The following is a 20,364-nucleotide window of genomic DNA, read 5'->3' as shown; positions in this document are numbered from 1 at the left end:
CTAGGGACCATTTAATCCATTCAAAATAATCTTCGTTATTGGGACACAGTGGACTAGAGTCGACAGGAGGAAGTTTATAGAATGTAATGTTGGCTTTCTCTGTTTCTGTCTCCACCCAAGGATCAGTGTTGGTCTCTGAAATCTTATGGCAGTGATTTCTATGGAGAGCAAAATGAGTAGCACATTCTTTAAATACGTATTAATACTGGGAAAGTGTAATTTTTTTTTTCTGTGGAAAGACCAGCTTCTTTTACAGTCCATAATGGTGCCTTAATACTCTATCAATGTCTCGGTAAATATGGAATGCTTTGTGCAGCTGACAGTTGAAAAGAAACATGCATTCGACTTCAGTGCTCTTGATACTGACTTAAAAATTCCCCTAGTTCTATGACAGGTTGGTGAAAGGATTTGTTTTGGGCTGTATTCACATCCATGCCTCGGAAGGTGTGCAGAGAAAATTAGATGGAATGGAACCAGGGAAAGACTGGAGGAGCTGGGACGGTTTCCTTAGAATGGGGCAAGTTTAGGGAAGATTTAATGGAGGTGTTCAGAATCATATTGGGGGTTTTGCCAGAATAAAAAAGGAGAAACTGGAGGCAGAGTATTACAATTGTGAGGTTTGTAAGATTATTATGTTTTAGGACTGTTTTTTACAGTTCATAAGAAATGGCCCTCTGAACGAGCAATTTACTTAGTGCCATTCTCTCGCCTTCTCCCCATAACCCCGCACATTGATCCTTTTCAAATAACAGTGCAGTTCCCCTCGATTCAACCTGTCTCCACCACACTCTCATTATCCACTCATTGAGTGAAAATGTTTTTCCTCATAGCGCTTTTGCTTCTGTTGCAAATTACCTTAAATCTTTGCTCACTTGTTCTTGATCCTTTCACAAGTGGGAATAGGTTTTCCCCATCTTCTCTGTCCAGACCTCTCATGATTTTGTACACCTCTGTCAAATCACTTCTCAGCCTTCTTTTCTCCAAGAGGAACAGTCCCAACTTCTGCATGTTCATAACTGAAGTTCCTCATCCCTGGAACCATTCTTGTGCATCTTGTCTGCACTCTCTCCAATTCCTTTACATCTTTCCTAAAGTGCAACATCCTGATCTGGACGCAATATCCCAGCTGAGACTGAACTATTGTCGAATACAAGTTCAACATACCTCCTTGCTCTTGTACTGTATGCCGCTATTAATAAAGCCTAGGATACTGTATGCTTCATTAACCGCTCTTCTAACCTTCCTGCCACCTTCAGTATCTTATGTCCATACACATCCAGGACCCTCTGCTCCTGCACCTCCTTTAGAGTTGTATTCTTTATTTTATATTGTCTCTATGTTCTTCCTGCCAAAATGAATCACTTCATATAACAAGTTTGTTCAAATGACTTTTGGAAGTCAACGAATACCACAGAATGAAGACATCATTGTCTTTATCAACCCTCGATATTACCTCTTCTAAAAACTTCAGCAAGTTTGTTAAACACAATTTCCATGTTAGCTTTTCTGAATTAACACGGATTTGTCCGTGTGATTATTAATTGTGATTTGAATGAATGCTTCTAGAAGCTTCTGCACCACCAAAGTTAAACCGACGGGGTGTAGTGTTGGACTTGCCTTTCCACCCTTTCTTTAAACAAAGGTGTAATGTTTGCAATTCTCCAGTCCTCCAGGCCCAATCCTGAGTTCAAGGAAGACTGAAAAATTCTGGCCATGCCTCTGCAATTTCCACACTCACTTCCTTCAGCATTTGACCCTTGAGTAAAAAAGAGTAATCCAGATAAAACACAGATATAGTTTGGTTTGGAGCAGTCTGCAACCATCTGAGAGGGAGAGAGAGCAAGAGATAGAAGCAGCGAAGCCTCAACTTTGGACAGTGCAAATGCTGACTATTATGCAGAATGCCGGTGGGACTTCAAGCTCAGATTGCTCACTGAGTTTGTGAGGATTTAAAGAAGGCTGCAAGATTTGCCTAGCTTGGAGCTAGAGGGAGAGATCGACACCTTAACCCTCACAGTGAAAGTTCTGGGAATAGAAGTTATACAACTGGACAAGCAAGCCATCGGGTTTTGAGAAGAATTTTAGATTAGTTCTTGGAGGATAGAATATCCACTTAACGTATTAACGATTAACGTATAACTGCAGGGGAAGATTTCCAGTCATGCTAAAAGTTAAGCGGCGAATCTCTTTTTTGTAGTTTAAACAATAAATTGTTGAGAAAGCACCAATTGCAGGGGAAGAACAAGGGAATGGGAGGTTACGTTCAAAGGGTCGGCACAGGCATGATGTGTCATACGGCCTCCTTTCTCTATCAAATGGGATTGAATATATCCTGGAAAAAGGAAAGGTTTGCAGAGCTGAAGGGAAGAATAGGGTGTGGGACTATTGAATAACTCTACCAAAGGCACGATGGGCTGAATCATCTCCTTCTGTGCTGTCTGATTCTTTCAATGGAACACAGGCAAAGGGTGATAGATGATGGTAGATTATCTTGAGGAAGGGTGAGGGATAGCACCTTTGGGGCTGCACTGATTGTGTTAATCAGTTTTTTTTATTTTGCGGAGAATAATGAAGTACAGTGAAGGACCCAGTTGATGCTGCTTATAAGGAACACATTAATTGCTAACATGTAACTGGGCAGATAAGCTGAATATTCTGGGCCGAAGGGCCTGTACTGCGCTGTATTGTTCTATGTTCTATGTTCTATTCTGGTCTTCCCATTTTGCACTCTATATTACTTTGTTATTTTTAATTTTATGCAGAAGGTGTGAGAAGAATTGATAAATATGTATTACATTTGATGCATTATGCTGCTAAAAGTTGCATTGCTTGAGTTGAGGCTCATGTAAGACTTTTATTATTTATTTTTCCTGTGAAGCATGTAGCATACTTTGACAGTGCTATTAAACAGGGAGATAGAGAAATAAAAATCTCAGAAGGTGCAAGAGAACATTGGCTTTTTTCAGTGATGCACTGAAGATTGCGTAATGTTATCAAGATATATCACATATGCAGATAAGGTGGTACATCTTGCTGGAAAAATGATGGTCAATTAAGGGCACACACCATTATTAATGCACAAATCCGGCAGCAAGTTTGCGGGTTAAGAGAAATGGTGCGTGTGTGAACCTTCCGCACCTCATGGTCGTTCCAATGCTTGTTTTTCAAAAACAACATCTCTCCTTTTCCCTACTTGTTATTTTTAAGAACTTGCTGGATTTTCACATTAATTGCCCATTAACTCTACGGGATTTTAAGACTTGAACCGAACAGCCAAGTGCGTTTTTAGCAACATAATAATGGTTAATACAATCTCTCTCTGGTCAAGGAAGGAAAGCAGCATGCTTTAAAAAGAACAAAATGATCCCACAACCAATGAATCAGATCTAAGCTCTGGATTATCATCCAGCCACATCCAGCCAGGAACAGTGATGAACAATTAAACAAGTGACTGGAGGAGGAGACGCCAAAACATCCCCATCCTCAATGACAGCAGAGCCCAGCAGTTAGAGAAAAAGACAGAACTGAAGCATTTTCTGCCATTTTCAGCCAGAATTGCTGATTGGACTATTCATCTTGGCCTCACCCTGTGATCTCCATTGTCATAGGTGTAGTCTCTCGAGATAAATAACGACTTGCTTCCACTCACATTGATGGGCTATGAGATTGCTGATAAATCCAGTGTGGGATCTGCAGACGATGCCACGTGCGGAGCATGTGGTGCATAATGGGTCAGGTAGATGAGCTATTTGAAGGTTTGTGCGCTCTTTCTAATGCCTCGACTTCGCCTTTTTGTGTTCCCGCCGAAGTCTCTCGATGTGTTCCATGCCTTCTGAAATGAACCTTTTCCATTTTAGTTAGTCACAGGCCAGAGATTACAATGAGTCAGTGGGAATGTCTTGCTCCTTCCGGGATACTTTGCAGACATCCCTAACACCTTATGGGCCCGAACAGCATCCTGGCTGTAGTATTGAAGACAAAAGTGTGGTGGAATACCCTCCATTTGCCTGGAAGAGCACAACTACAAAGAGACTTACAAAGGTAGAGGCAATCCAGCGCAAAGATGTCCACATGATTGACACCCCATCCACCACTCCCTGCATCACCGGCACACAGTGGCAACAGTGTGTGTTACCTACAAGGTGTACACCAGCAACTTGCCATGGTTGCTTTGCTGGCACTTTCCAGGACAAAGGCAGCAGATACATCAGAACACCACTAGCTGCAGGTCCTCCTTTAAGCCACACACCACCCCGATTTGGAAATATATCACCATTCCTTCACTAACATTGGGTCCAAATCTGGAATTCTCTTCCTAACAGCATTGTGGGTGCATCTACACCACATGGACTGCAGCTATTCAAGAAGACTCTCTTCTCAGGGGCAATTAGAGGTGGGCAATAAATGTGGGCCTAGCCAGAGGTGAAGAATCACCTCCAGACTCAACTTCCCACAATCTACAAGGTCCAAGTCAGGAGTGTGATGGAATATTCTCCATATGCCTGGATCCAACAAAACTCGAGAAGCTTGACACCATCCAAGCCTGCTTGATTGCAACCCCTTCGACAAACATTCACTCCCTCCATCACTGATGCAGACTAGCAGCCATGTGTACCATCTACAAGATGCACTGCGGGAACTCACCAAGGCTCCTTGGACAGCACCTTCAAAACCTACGACCACTACCATCTAGAAAAATAAGGACAGAAGATACATGGGAATACCACCGCCAGGAGGTTGCCTTCCAAATCACTCACCATCCTGACTTGAAATTATATCGCTGTTTCTTCACTGTGGTTGGGACAGATTCCTAGAATTCCCTCCCGCACAGCATTGTGGGTGTATTTACACCACATGGTCTGCACCAGTTCAAGAAGGCAGCTCACCACCAGCTTCTTGAGGGCAATTAGGGATGGACAATGAATGCTGGTCAAGCCAGTGACGCCCATATCTCGTTTCAAAATGACCACCACATAAAGTGTAATGCTATTCAAGTTTTCGACATTGATTATCTTGCACTCAAATGCTTCAAAACAATCAAAAGAACATTACAGACATTTCAAAATGGCCAAAGTGCAACGATATTTAAGTTGCCCAATAGATCTTTTTGCTTTTCGAGATGCTACAATACAATTGTGATTCATGTAATCTTCACAATAAACATTTAATACTGTCCGTAGGACCATGAAAAACAGGAGTAGAATTAATCCATTCGGCCCATTGAGTCTGCTCTGTCATTCAATCGTGGCTGATATGTTCCTCATCCCTATTCTCCTGCCTTCTCCCCATAACCTCTGATCCCCTTATTAATCAAGAAATACCCTTATTAATCAAGAACACCAGATTTGTGCTTGAGGTGCTGTTACCTACAGGGCTACAGACCAAGAGCTGGAAGGTGGATTTAGACAGAATGGTTCTTTCTTAGAAGATAAAAACTAAGAGCAGGAATAGGTCATTTATCCTCTCAAAGCTGCTCCACCATTCAATATGATCATGGCTGAGCTCATCATGGCCTCAACTCCACTGTCCTGCCCATTCTCCATAACCCTTCAACCCAGGAACTGAAGAATCTATATTGGGGGCGGATGTTTGAGAGCAAATCAACATCTGGCATGTCAGTTGATAGGAATTCAGGACCAGCATGTTCCTATGAGGAAGAAGGATAAATATGGCAAGTTTCAGGAACCTTGGATAATGAGGGATAGGGTGAGCCTATTCAGAAAGAAAAAGGAAGAATTTGTAAGGGCTAGAAGGCTGGGAACAGATGAAGCCCGTGAGGAATATAAGGAAAGTAGGAAGGAACTTAAACAAGGAGTCAGGAGGCAAGCAGGATCAAGGAAATCCTCAAAGCTTTTTATAAACGTATATAAAGAGCAAGAGGGTAGTCAAGGAAAAGGTCAGCCCACTCAAGGACAGGGTAGGGAATCTTATGCGTGGAACCAGACGAAATAGGCGAGTCACTAAATGAGTACTTTGCAGCAGTATTCACCAAAGAGAGGGACTGAGTGGATGATGAGCCTGGGGAAGGATGTGTAGGTAGTCTGGGTCACATTGAGATCAAAAAGGACGAGGTGTTGGGTGTCTTGAAAAACATTATGGTACATAAGTCCCCAGCCCTGATGGGATCTTCCCCAGAATACTGAGGGAGGCAAGGAAAGAAATTTCTGGGGCCTTGACAGGAATCTTTGTATCCTCACTGGCTACAGCTGAGGTCCTAGAGGTCCTAATGATGTTCCTTTGTTTAAAAAGGATAGCAAGGATGATCCAGGAAATTACAGGTCTGTGAGCCTTACATCAGTGGTGGGGAAATTATTGGAGAAGATTCTTCGAGACAGGATTTCCTCCCATTTGAAAGCAAGTGAACGTATTAATAAGTGACAGCATGGTTTTGTGAAGGTGAGGTAGTGTCTCACTAACTGGATCGAGTTTTTCGAGGAAGTGACAAAGATGATTGATGGAGGTAGGGCAGTGGATGTTGTCCACATGGACTTCAGTAAGGCCTTTGACAAGGTCCCTCATGGCGGATTGGTACAGAAGGTGAAGTCACACTGGATCATAGGTGAGCTGGCAAGGTGGATACAGAACTGATTCAGTCATAGAAGACAGAGGGTAGCGGTGGAAGGGTGCTTTTCTGATTGGAGGGCTGTGACTAGTGGTGTTCCACAGGGATCAGTGCTGGGATCTTTGCTGTTCGGAGTATATATAAATGATTTGGAGGAAAATGTAACTGGTCTGAATCAGTAAGTGTGTGGACGACACAGAGGTTGGTGGAATTGCGGATAGTGATGAGGACTGTCAGAGGATACAGCAGGATTTAGATTGTTTGGAGACTTGGGAGGAGAGATGGCAGATGGAGTTTAATCCGGACAAATGTGAGGTAATGTATTTTGGAAAGTTTAATGCAGGTGGGAAATACACAGTAAGAGTATTGACAGGCAGAGGGATCTGAGTGTACAGGTCCACAGGTCACTGAAAGTGGCAATGCAGGTGGAGAAGATAGTCAAGAAGGCATACAGCATGCTTGCCTTTATCGGATAGAGCATTGAGTATAAAATTTGGCAAGTCATGCTGCAGCTTTATAAAACTTTAGTTAGGCCATACTTGGCATATGGTGTTCAATTCTGGTCGTCACCCTACCAGAAGGATGTGGTGGTTTTGGAGAGCGTACAGAAGAGGTTTACCAGGATGTTGCCTGGTATAAAGGGCAATAGCTATAAGGAGAGGTTTAATAAACTCGGTTTGTTCTCACTGGAACCTCGGAGGTTGAGGCGCGACCTGATAAGAGGTCTCCAAAATTATGAGGGGCATGGACAGACTGGATCATCAGAAGCTTTTTCCCAGGGTAGCGGGGTCAATTACTGGGGGACATAGGTTTAAGGTGCGAGGAGCAAAGTTTAGGGAAATGTTTTACACAGAGGGTAGTGTGCCTGTAACGCGCTATCGGAGGAGGTAGTGGAAGCAGGTACGATAGTGACGTTTAGGGGACATCTTGATAAACACAGGAGTAGGATGGGAAGGGAGGGATAAGGGCCCCAGAAGTGTAAAAGGTTTTATGTTAAATAGGTACCATGGTCAGCACAGGCTTGGAGAGCTGAAGGGCCTGTTTCCGTGCTGTACTTTTCTTTGTTCTTTGTTCTTTTGTTCATTACTAATTAAAAATCTTTCTAACTCCTCCTTAAATTTACTCACTGTCCCAGCGTCCACTGCTCTCTGGGGTAGTGAATTCCACAGATTCACGGCCCTTTGCGAGAAGTAGTTTCTCCTCAACTCAGTTTTAAATTTGCTACCCCTTATCCTGAGACTATGACCTCTCGTTCTAGAATGGCCCAGAAGAGGAAGCATCCCCTCCATGGCTACTTTATCCATACCTTTTGTCATCTTGTATACCTCAATGTGATCTCCCCTCATTCTTCTAAATTCTAGAGAGTCGGAGGGATTCTGCACAATTTCTAGCCCCTTGGTGTACTATGGCTGAAAGGTCTTCTCGGTATAATTTATGAGCGGTTTTCTTAACTTATTTCTTTCTTCGATCTCCCTATTTCTTTCTCAATCCTTAAATTCCAATGTTGGAGGAAATAGACTGTTAGTCCCATCTATCACTGAGGTCCCAAATGCCTCATTGTCCTTGCTGAGCCTTTATCAGCTCTCACTTCCAGAAAGTTAGTGTTGAATGGTGCAATATAAGTCAAGCTAACCACATATGCCCTACATCAGCAAGATGCTGTCTATCATGTTTGTTATCTTAAAAGCTATTTGGTTAGTTCAATCAAAGCAGTTTGAAATGTTTATTTAGCTTGCCGTGTAGAATAGGTGATATAAATGTTGAACTTATGAGAAAAAATCTTTACGGGCTTGCAAAAGGCCTTTGCTTTGTATTACTAAAGACAGGTAAAACGCAATTTGAGAAACCTGTCCCTAGATGGTTGGCGAGGTATCATGTTGTCTTCCTTAAATCATTTTGTAATTTGATTATTTTGTCCTGTTGGAAATTAATTGCTGATTACAGGTTTAATTGGCCCCGAAACAAAGAAATGTGAAGTAATAACCAAAAGGAGTTGGCTAAAAACAAACATGCTGGTGTCTGCCCTTAATTACATTATTAGAAATAATCCTGTGGAATGTTTGCTGTGTTTGTGACTAGTGAATATTATTACGTGAAGCAAGGCGAGGTAACTGTAATACTGTACTTGATGCTGTCTCCTTTATTCCATCTTCTAAATGTTGTGTACCTCTCTGAGTCCTCACACCTATATTGCACAATCATTGATTGTCATTGACATAGGAACAGCAGTAGGCCCTTCAGCTCCTCAATCCTGTTCCACCATTCTATTAGATCATGGCTGATCTGTACCTTAACTTTGCCTTGGTTCTGCATTCCATATTCGCGTGCCAAACAAAAATCTATTGATTTAAGTCCTGACATTTTCATTTGATCCCCTCAACCGCAACAACCTTTTGGGCAGAGAGAGTACCAGATTTTCACATACAGGCAGGGTCACGGGAAAGCAATAAGGAATGTTGTGTTTATTCCTGCCTGCCCTTCCTCTCATTACTGGAGCTAATTGTGACTGATGCTCATGCTGGCTAACAATTGTGAGGAGGAACATGCACTGATTATCTTCCGCTAAGCTTCTTCACCTCACCAACTTGCTCTTTTAGCCTAAGACATCTTCAAATCTTGGGCAAAATTCTCAGTTTGGGAGACTTTGTTCTCCTGCCGGAGCTACGTTGCACCTGGTTTGCGCTCCCAGATCAGGAAGCGATTCTCAATTCTTCGGCATGCGACTTTATGCATGGCGAGGATTGTGAGGGATTCCCAAGGGAATCCTGCTATCGGGCTGACGAGCGGGTAGCACAATAGCGAGGTCCTGAGGCTGGCCAACCCCCCCCCCCCCCCCCCCCCCCCGCCCCCCCCCCCCCCCCTACTCACCCCACCCCCTGCATCACAATTCAGCTGCCCACCCCTGGGTTTTCTGGGTCCCCCTCCTTCCCCCAAGTACGGAGGGTTGACACCCCCCACCCCACAAACCCCAGGCTTGGGTGAAATGTCCCAGACTGTTAAAAGATGCCAGAGATGAAATTGTGGAGGATTTGGTCATCATTTTCCAATTCTCACTGTATACAGGTATGGTACCAGAGTATTGGAGATCTGCTAACGTTGTACCTTCATGTAAAAAGTGAGTAAGGGACAGATTGAATAATTACAGGCCAGTCAGCCTGATCTTGGTGGTAGGCAAATTATTGGAATCATATCTGAGACACAAGATAAACTGTCACTGAGAAAGGGATGCATTAATCAAGGACTGCATGGTTTTGTTGAAGGAAGATTGTGTCTGAGAAATTTGATTTAACTTTTGAGCAAGCAACAAGGAGGATTTATGATGGTAGTGTAGTTGATGTGGTCTACATGGATTATAGCAACGCATTTGATAAGGTGGCAGACTGGTTAAACAAATAAAAACCCCTGGGATCCAGGGGAATTAAACGAGCTGGAAACAAAATTGGCTCAGTGTCAGGGAACAAAAAGTAATTGTTGATGGACTGGAAGGGTGTTTCCAACGGGGTTTCGCAGGGTTTAGTAATAGGTCCGCTACTTTTTCGCACCAATAATTTGATGAAAATGTAAGGGAATGACCAAAATGTTTTCAGATGACACAAACTGGCCCAGCAGTAGATAGTGAAGAGGATAGCTGTTGACTGCAGGGAGGTATCAGTGTACTTGTCAAGTGAGCAGAAAAGTGGCAAAAGGAATTCAACCCAGAGAAGTGTGAAGTGATACATTTGGGGAGGTCAAAAAAGGCAAAGGATTATACAATAAATGGGAGGGTACAGACAGGTGTAGAGTTAGTGAGGCACTTTGGAGTGAATGTCCATAGATCCCTGAAGGTAGCAGGACATTAGCCAAGGTGTAGAATATAAGAGCAGGGAGGTGATACTGGATCTATATAAAACACTAGTTAGGCCACAACTTGAGTACTGTGTACATTTCCGGTCATGTCATTACATAAAGGATGTAATTGCATGAGAAAGGCTGCAGAGGAGATTTTTGAGGATGTTGCCAGCAGTGGAAACTTTAAGCTATGAGCAAAGATTGGATATGCTGGGGATGTTCTCCTTGGGACAGAGGAGACTGAGGGGAGATTTTGTTGAGACGTACAAAATTGTGAGGGGCCTGGATAGAGTGGATGGGAAGGGTCTATTTACTTCAGCAGAGAAGTCAGTGACTCGGGCAGAGATTTAAAGTGATTTATAGAAAGATTAGAGGGGAGATGAGGAACAATCTTCTAACTGAGAGGTTTGTAAGAGTCTGGAACTCACTTAACCTGTTTAAATTGGTTTGGCGATGGTAGTCTTAGATTCGGAGATTTGAAAATCGCGTGGTCTTCCTCGCACAAATCAATCTCAAACATGTTCCTGTCCCGTGAATGAGCTAGTGAATCACAGAAAGAAATGGGTGGCATGGTGGCACAGTGGTTAGCACTGCTATGTTACAGTGAAAAAACTAGAGGGCATAGGTTTAAGGTGAGAGGGGAGAGATTCAGAAGGGCCCAGAGGGGCAATTTCTTCACTCAGAGGGTAGTGAGTGTCTGGAATGGGCTGCCAGAGGTAGTAGTAGAGGCGGGTACAATTGTGTCTTTTAAAAAGCATTTAGATGGTTACATGGGTAAGATGGGTATAGAGGGTTATGGGCCAAGTGCGGGCAACTGGGACTAGCTTAATGGTAAAAACTGGGCGGCATGGACTGGTTGGGCCGAAGGGCCTGTTTCCATGCTGTGAACTTCTATGATTCTTCTATGATTCTATGATAGGGACCCAGGTTCGATACGCCCTTGCGCGACTGTGTGGAGTTTGCACATTGCCCCCGTGTCTGCGCAGGTTTCCTCAGAAATGTTAATTACGTCCTTTATACGGATGGGAAGTACAGTCCTTCAAAGGGATAGACAGCCAGGGGGCTTGGTGTTGCCGAACCTGATATTTTATTATGGGCAGCGAATGCGGAGAAGGGGTGTTGGGTTGGTGTAGTGATCTGCATGGGTGCAGATGGATTTGAGGTTGTGTAGTGGGTCTCGTCTTAGGGCATTAGTGACGGAGTCGCTCCCGCTCTCACCGGCAAAGTATTTGGCGAATCCAGTGGGTGTCTCCACTTCGAAGATATGGAGAAAATTTCAACAGCATTTTAAATTGGGGTCAGTATCGGAGCTGACTCCGATTTGTGCGAATCATCTGTTCGAACCTGTGAGATTGGATGCCATCTTCAGGGGGTGGGAGGGGAAGGGGTTGGAGAGAATGTGTGATCTGTTCCTGGCGGTTTGCCAGTTTAGAGCAACTGGCGGAGAAGTTTGGGCTCTCGCAACCTGGATTATTCAGATATTTACAAGTTTGCAACTTTGCAAAACAGATTTTCCCAACATTCCCTGTGGCACCGCCAACCTCTCTAATGGAGAGGATTCTTTCGTTCGCAGGGTCAGAGGAAGGGAGCACCTCCGGTATTTATGGACGGATTACATCGGAAGATTCAGCATCAGGGAGAGGGCTAAGGCCAGGTGGGAGGAGGAATTGGAATCCAATTTGGATGATGAGGTGTGGAATGAGGTCATGCAGAGGGTGAGCTCCACGTCCTTGTGCATGAGGCTTGGTTTAATCCAACCCAAAGTAGTTTTTTGGGGCACACCTGACTAGGTCCAGAATGAGTCGTTTCTTAGCAGGGGTGGAAGGCAAGTGTGAGCGCTGATCAGGGGGCCTGGCCAACCATGTGCACATGGCCTGGTCTTTCCCCAAGCTCGTGGGTTTTTGGGTCTCCTTCTTTCGCACCATGTCGGCGATTCTGAAGGTTGAACTGGAGCACTTTAGTGGCCATATGTGGGGTGTCAGACTCGCTGGAGCTGTAGACGGGCTCGGGGGCCGATGTCTTGGTCTTGGCCTCGCTGATTGCCCAGAGGTAAGCACAGCTGGAATGGAGGTTTGCTTCTCTGCCCAGTGCCTCACTGCGGCTGAGAGATCTGATGGAGTTCCTGTACCTTGAGAAAGTCAAGTACACTGTGAGGGGGGCAATTGAGGGGTTTTACTGGGGATGGCAGTCGTCCTTTGTGTATTTCAAGGAGCTGGTGGCCGTTAGTTACTAAGGGGGGCGAGGGGAACGGGGAGGCTTTGTGAGGGATTATGTTGTGTTTTGAGGGATGTATGTTGCATTGCTGTTTTCTTCTGTTTTGCTTTGTATTATGTATAAAATGGAAAAATTTGAATAAAATATTTTTAAAAACGATTGTTCATTGTGCGACCAATCCTCTGAATGAGGTTGGATGAAAGACAATACAGCCAACCACTGAATTACTTCTGATTCCTCCTGACTCCTTTCTCTCATTTCTTTCCCATTTCTTTTCCATCTCTCTCTCCTTCCCCTGTCTCTCCCTTTCGCCTTCCTCAGACTCTACCTCTCTCTTTGCCCCGTCTTTCACTCTCTCCTTTTTCCGGCCCCACTTTTGCCCTGTGAACAGTTTTGGTGCCCTTATCCATAGAAACAAATGCTGGCATTGAGAGAAGATTCATTGGGTTGATCCAGGGTATGGAGGGGAGAGGCTGACTAGGTTGGGCCGATACTCATTGGGGTTTAGATGAATGAGAGGTGACCTTATTGAGACATATTAGCAGCTTCAAATTCCGAGGGTTACACATCTCCAAAAATCTGTCCTGGTCCACCCACGTCGATGTTACCACTAAGAAAGCACAACAGCACCTATACTTCCTCAGGAAACTAAGGAAATTCGGCACGTCCACATTAACTCTTACCAACTTTTACAGATGCACCATAGAAAGCATCCTATCGGGCTGCATCACAGCCTGGTATGGCAACTCCTCAGCCCAAGACCGCAAGAAACTTCAGAGAGTCGTGAACACAGGCCAGTCCATCACACAAACCCGCCTCCCATCCATTGACTCCATCTACACCTCCCGCTGCCTGGGGAAAGCGGGCAGCATAATCAAAGATCCCTCCCACCCGGCTTACTCACTCTTCCAACTTCTTCCATCAGGCAGGAGATACAAAAGTCTGAGAACACGCACGAACAGACTCAAAAACAGCTTCTTCCCCGCTGTTACCAGACTCCTAAATGACCCTCTTATGGACTGACCTGATTAACACTGCACCCCTGTCTGCTTCACCCGATGCTAGTGCTTATTTATGTAGTTACATTGTGTACCTTGTGTTGCCCTATTATTATCTATTTTCCTATATTTTCATTTCTTTTCATGTACTTTATGATCTGTTGAGCTGCTTGCAGAAAAATACTTTTCACTGTACCTCGGTACACGTGACAATAAACAAAAACAAACAAACAAAACAAACAAATATATGATTCTCACGGGGATTGACACGGTAGATGCTGAGAGGATGTTTCCTCTTGTGGGAGGGTCTAGGACCAGAGAGCATCATCTCAGAGGAAGGGGTCCCCATTTAAGTCCGCGATGAGGAGGAATTTCATGTCTCTGAGAATAAAGAATCTGTGGAATTCTTTACCGCAGAGAGTTGTAGAGGCTGGATCATTAAGTCTGTTCAAGGCTGAGACAGACAGATTTTTAATCAGTGAGCGAATCAAGGGTTATGGGGTTAAGGCGGGAAAGTGGAGTTGAGGATTACATCCGATCAGCCATAATCTCTTTGAATGGGAAGGCAGACTCAGTGGGCTGAGTGGCCTATTTCAGCTCCTACGTCTTATGGTCTTCTCTGTCTCTTGCTCTGACTCTTGCTTTCTCCTTGCCCTGTCTCTCCTTACCCCGTCTCTCCTTACCCCGTCTCTCCTTACCCCGTCTCTCCTTACCCCGTCTCTCCTTACCCCGTTTCTCCTTGCCCCGCCTCTCCTTGACCCCTCTCCTCTTCCCGCCTCTCCTCTTCCCGCCTCTCCTCATCCCGCCTCTCCTCGTCCCACCTCTCTGTACCCCATCTCTCCTTGACCTCTCTCCTCTTCCCGTCTCTCCTCGTCCCACCTCTCTGTACCCCGTCTCTCCTCGTCCCATCTCTCTGTATTCCATCTCTCCGCACCCGTCTCTCCTTACCATGTCTCTCCTTGACCCCTCTCCTCTTCCCACCTCTCTTCAATGAGATTACAATGGGATGAGAGAAGAGCTAGCTAAGGTAGACTGGGAGCAAAGACTTTATGGTGAAACAGTTGAGGAACAGTGGAGAACCTTCCAAGCGATTTTTCACAGTGCTCAGCAAAGGTTTATACCAACAAAAAGGAAGGACGGTAGAAAGAGGGAAAATCGACCGTGGATATCGAAGGAAATAAGGGAGAGTATCAAATTGAAGGAAAAAGCATACAAAGTGGCAAAGATTAGTAGGAGACTAGAGGACTTGGAAATCTTTAGGGGGCAACAGAAAGCTGCTAAAAAAGCTATAAGAAGAGTTAGATAGATTGAGAGTAAACTTGCTCAGAATATAAAAACAGACAGTAAAAGTTTCTACAAATATATAAAACAAAAAAGAGTGGCTGAGGTAAATTTTAGTCTTTTAGAGGATGAGAAGGGAGATTTAATAATGGGAGATGAGGAAATGGCTGAGGAACTGAACAGTTTTGTTGGGTCGGTCTTCACAGTGGAAGACACAAATAACATGCCAGTGACTGATGGAAATAAGGCTATGAAAGGTGAGGACCGTGAGATGATTGTTATCACGAAGAAGGTAGTGATGGGCAAGCTAATGGGGCTAAAGGTAGACAAGTCTCCTGGCTCTGATGGAATGCATCCCAGAGTGCTAAAGGAGATGGCTAGGGAAATTGCAAATGCACTAGTGATAATTTACCAAAATTCACTAGACTCTGGGGCGGTCCCGGCGGATTGGAAATTAGCAAACGTGACACCACTGTTTAAAAAAGGAGGTAGGCAGAAAGCGGGTAATTATAGGCCAGTGAGCTTAACTTCGGTAGTAGGGAAGATGCTGGAATCTATCATCAAGGAAGAAATAGCGAGGCATCTGGGTGGAAATTGTCCTATTGGGCAGACGCAGCATGGGTTCATAAAGAGCAGGTCGTGCCTAACTAATTTAGTGGAATGTTTTGAGGGCATTACCAGTGCGGTAGATAACGGGGAGCCAATGGATGTGGTATATCTGGATTTCCAGAAAGCTTTTAACAAGGTGCCACACAAAATGTTACTGCATAAGATAAAGATGCATGGCATTAAGGGTAAAGTAGTAGCATGGATAGAGGATTGGTTAATTAATAGAAAGCAAAGAGTGGGGATTAATGGGTGTTTCTCTGGTTGGCAATCAGTAGCTAGTGGTGTCCCTCAAGGATCAGTGTTGGGCCCGCAGTTGTTCACAATTTACATAGATGATTTGGAGTTGGGGACCAAGTGCAATGTGTCCAAGTTTGCAGACGACACTAAGATAAGTGGTAAAGCAAAAAGTGCAGAGGATACTGGAAGTCTGCAGAGGGATTTGGATAGGCTAAGTGAATGGGCTAGGGTCTGGCAGATGGAATACAATGTTGCCAAATGTGAGGTTATCCATTTTGGTAGGAATAATAGCAAAAGGGATTATTATTTAAATAATAAAATATTAAAACATGCCGCTGTGCAGAGACCTGGGTGTGCTAGTGCATGAGTCGCAAAACGTTGGTTCACTTGTGCAACAGGTGATTAAGAAGGCAAATGGAATTTTGTCCTTCATTGCTGGAGGGATGGAGTTTAAGACGAGGGAGGTTATGCTGCAATTGTATAAGGTGTTAGTGAGGCCACACCTGGAGTATTGTGTTCAGTTTTGGTCTCCTTACCTGAGAAAGGATGTACTGGCACTGGAGGGTGTGCAGAGGAGATTCACTAGGTTAATCCCAGAGCTGAAGGGGTTGGATTACGAGGGGAGGTTGAGTAGACTGGGACTGTACTCGTTGGAATTTAGAAGGGTGAGGGGGGATCTTATAGAAACATATAAAATTATGAAGGGAATAGATAGGATAGATGCAGGCAGGTTGTTTCCACTGGCGGATGAAAGCAGAACTAGAGGGCATAGCCTCAAAATAAGGGGAAGTAGATTTCGGACTGAGCTTAGGAGCACCTTCTTCACCCAAAGGGTTGTGAATCTATGGAATTCCTTGCCCAGTGAAGCAGTAGAGGCTCCTTCATTAAATGTTTTTAAGATTAAGGGAGATAGTTTTTTGAAGAATAAAGGGATCAAGGGTTATGGTGTTCGGGGCGGAAAGTGGAGCTGAGTCCACAAAAGATCAGCCATGATCTCATTGAATGGTGGAGCAGGCTCGAGGGGCCAGATGGCCTACTCCTGCTCCTAGTTCTTATGTTCTTCCCGCCTCTTCTCGCCCAACTCTCTGTACCCCATCCCCCTGTACCCCATCCCTCTGTACCCCATCCCTCTGTACCCCATCCCTCTGTACCCCATCCCTCTGTACCCCATCCCTCTGTACCCCATCCCTCTGTACCCCATCCCTCTGTACCCCATCTCTCTGTACCCCATCTCTCTGTACCCCATCTCTCTGTACCCCATCTCTCTGTACCCCATCTCTCCTTACCCCGTCTCTCCTTGACCCCTCTTCTCTTCCCGCCTCTCCTCGTCCCATCTCTCCTTGCCCCTGCTCTTTGTACCCCATCTCTCTGTACCCCATCTCTCCGCACCCGTCTCCTCTTGCCCTGTCTCTCCTCATCCCATCTCTTCTTGCCCTGTTTCTCTGCACGCAGTATCTCCTTGCCCCCTCGCTGGCTCACTCCTTGACCCCCTTGCTCACTCATTGGGGCTGGTTTAGCACAGGGCTATATAGCTGGCTTTTAAAGCAGACCAAGGCACGTCAGCAGCACGGTTCAGTTCCCGTACCAGCCTCCCCAAACAGGCGCCAGAATGTGGCGACTAGGGGCTTTTCACAGTAACTTCACTTGAAGCCTATTTGAAACAATAAGCGATTTTCATTTCATTTCATTTTTCATTGCCCCTTCTCTCGTTCATTCCGCCCCGTCTCTCGTTCATTCCTGTCCTGTCTCTCGCTCATTCCTGCCCCACCACTCGCTCGCTCCTTCCTCCATGTCTCTCTCTATCTTTGTTGCTGCCTCACTTTCTCCTTCCCTCATCTGTCACTCCTTGCCTCCCCCATTTCTGTCCCCCATCTTTCTCTTACTTTTCCCCTATCAACTCCACTCCTCCCTCCCCTTACTGCCTTCCTTCCTTCTTATTCCTTCCTTTTTGTCCTTCACTCTATTGACTTCCCCTGCTCCACCCCACCACCACCCACCTTGGGCTGCTCCAGGAGCTGACTGATGCACCATTCTGTGGCTGAACATGTTCCGCCTATGATTTCCCCACATTCTAATTTTGCTCTCTGGTTTCTCACTTTGGAGACTGTCAAGTTGAGCATAGATGCTTAACTCAAATACAGATCAGGAGGACCGAAGGGTGTTGTGTTTAGATGCACTCTCAAATCTTCTACTAGGTGGTTTCACATACCACTGTCACAGATCTGGAAACATATTGCTTATCAGCCAAGAATAAGTTGCATGAAAAGGTCTTAAAAATGAAAGAGTGCAATTTATTTTTTATTCATTCATGGAATGCAGGCATTGCTGACTACGACAATTGTCCTTGAGAAAGTGGTGATGAGCTGCCTCATTGAACCACTGCAGTCCATGTGGTGTAGTTATACCCACAGTGCCATTAGGGAGGAAGTTCCAGTGGCAGTGATGGAACGGCGATGTTGTTCTCGATCCAGGATGGTGAGTGGTACGGAGGGGAACCTGCAGGCGGTGGTGTTCCCACATGTCTGCTGCCCTTGTCCTTCTCAGTGGTAATGGTTGTGAGTTGGAAGGTGTGGTCTCAGGAGCCTTGGTGAGTCCCTGCAGTGTGCCTTGTAGATGCCACACACACTCCGTCGGTGGTAGAGGGATTGAATGTTTGTGGATGGGGTGCCAATCAAGTGGGTTGTTTTGTGCTGGATGGTGTTGAGCTTCTTGAATGCTTATGGAGCTCCACTCATCGAGGCAAATGGAGAGTATTCCATCACTCTAATTCAAGAGCAAAGCAGAATATGCCTCTTTGGTTCACACAAAAAAGGAGGCTATTCGGCCTATTGTACTTGTGGCAAATCTTTGAAAGAGATAATGAACAGATAATTTGGAATAACAATTTTTTTTTTTTTACATTTGTAACTGTCATCAATGTTACTAATGCTGGGTTTAAGATTCTAACTCTTTGCTCTACATTATTGTAATCTGCGGGGTGCAGGAGGTGACATTTGTTGAATTGGTTACTTGATTGATCAAGATTTTTTTTCTCTCTCTCATTTTATCAGGTGATGCTTTCCCCTGGACTATCTGTCTCAGCCAGTTCAGTGTGTACACTTTACTCGGGCAGCTGAAGGCATGTAACCTCATGGAACCCTTGGGCTGTACTTCAACTCTGGCCATCACCTCACACAAGCTGCAAACCTCTGGTCCCGAAACCAGACATTCATTTGTCGTCTGTCTCCACGTGGACCTGGAGTCTCTGGAGGTGAAATGCTCGAACTCTCAGGTTGGTGTTGGCGCAGCTAATTGATTTATTGTGAGGAAAATAAGAAAAGACTTTCTTTAAGTTAATTTGCCCTGCGCTTTATACGAGAATCCTTATTCCATTAAACATCTTAGCTCTCTCTTTTGAGTTTGGTGACCAAGATCGGGGACAAAGATTAGTTTTCCGCTTTGATGTGCTCTCAAGTTTTTCGGTAATTTAGACTCTTTCAAAAAAAATTTAGTAACTGCAGTCTAAAGTGCATCTTAAAACTGATGGAGCATAATCAGTTGCAGATGTGCAGTTTCGAAAAGTATTATGTAGCAGAATTAATGTGCAGCAGCTTTGAAAGTGTCCACTGGAGCTGCCTGTTCAAGAGTTTATCATAACTTCACACAATATGTTTATAGATGTGGGCTGGAACATTAAAGAGATTTCAGATTTAAATAATGTGGACTTAAGTTCCCATTAATCGAATGCATTCCATACAGTGGTGGAAATCTTCCGTCAAATCTGAACTTCTTCATATTTTTGTTATCTCAAGAAAAATCGCTTTGCATCGATTTTAATTGTAAAAGTCTGAATCTAGTGATAAAGGGTTTTGCATACCACCACAAAACACGTTTAATAAATTAGTGGAACCGATTTAAAACTTATTTCTGCTTGTTACATTTGTTGCAAACTTGCTGTGTAAAATATATTCAGGTGGCAAAAGACACGAGGAGCAACTTCGTCACCCATGGTTATGACTGCACTGTCTGAGAGTCTGGTGGTGGCAGGTTCATTTGAGGCTGTCAAGAGACAATTGGCCACATGCCTCAAAAGGAAGAATGTGCAGGATTACAGGGAGAAGGCAGGGGAACGGCACTCAGTGCTTGTTCAGAGACCCGACACAGACACAATGGCTGAATGGCCTTTTGTGCTGTAACAATTTGTGATTTGGATGGGAGATTTTGATTTTATTTGCCTATATTCCAGCACAGTTATTTTTATATTCTTAACCTTTTGCTCGCAAGTCTTCTGTAATGCAGTTATTTAAAACTGCCTTTTAATTTTTTACCTGTGCATTTGATGTGATAAAAACCACTGCGGGTTTTTTTTTTGTTGTAATATGCAACAAAAATCTTGTTGTGAAATCTAAAAGTGTCCACTTAGCTCCTCCCTGACAAAATTTGAAAACTTGGCTGACGTGTAAATTTTCATTTTGTCATTAAAAAACTTATCAGTGTTGGAATGTAACATCACCCTGTTCTATCAAATCTCTCAGCTTCAGATAAGTTTGGATTTTCATTAGTCCCTGAAGCTTGCTGCTAAAGGCAGTGACATTAGAAACTTGAAATCAAGATTAGTGAATTCAAATGAATTTGAACAGTTTTAGCCTTAAATCG

At 44.4% G+C, this 20,364-nt stretch overlaps 1 protein-coding gene across 5 annotated transcripts in view; it reads left to right on the top strand.

Annotated features, from left to right (window-relative positions):
- Window positions 1–20,364, top strand: part of LOC140385858 (intermembrane lipid transfer protein VPS13B-like) — a 1,311,478-nt gene that overhangs the window by 790,541 nt on the left and 500,573 nt on the right. For all 5 annotated transcript variants that reach the window (XM_072468452.1, XM_072468451.1, XM_072468450.1 and 2 more), the window contains exon 24: window positions 18,780–19,000. In XM_072468452.1, the coding sequence (XP_072324553.1) occupies window positions 18,780–19,000 (221 nt within the window). The remainder of the gene's footprint in view (window positions 1–18,779; window positions 19,001–20,364) is intronic.

The sequence above is a fragment of the Scyliorhinus torazame genome, chromosome 11 (assembly GCF_047496885.1).
Source record: "Scyliorhinus torazame isolate Kashiwa2021f chromosome 11, sScyTor2.1, whole genome shotgun sequence".
NCBI lineage: Eukaryota > Metazoa > Chordata > Chondrichthyes > Carcharhiniformes > Scyliorhinidae > Scyliorhinus > Scyliorhinus torazame.
The sequence above is the reverse complement of the archived record's forward strand: the minus strand, read 5'-3'. Positions and strand labels throughout refer to the sequence as shown.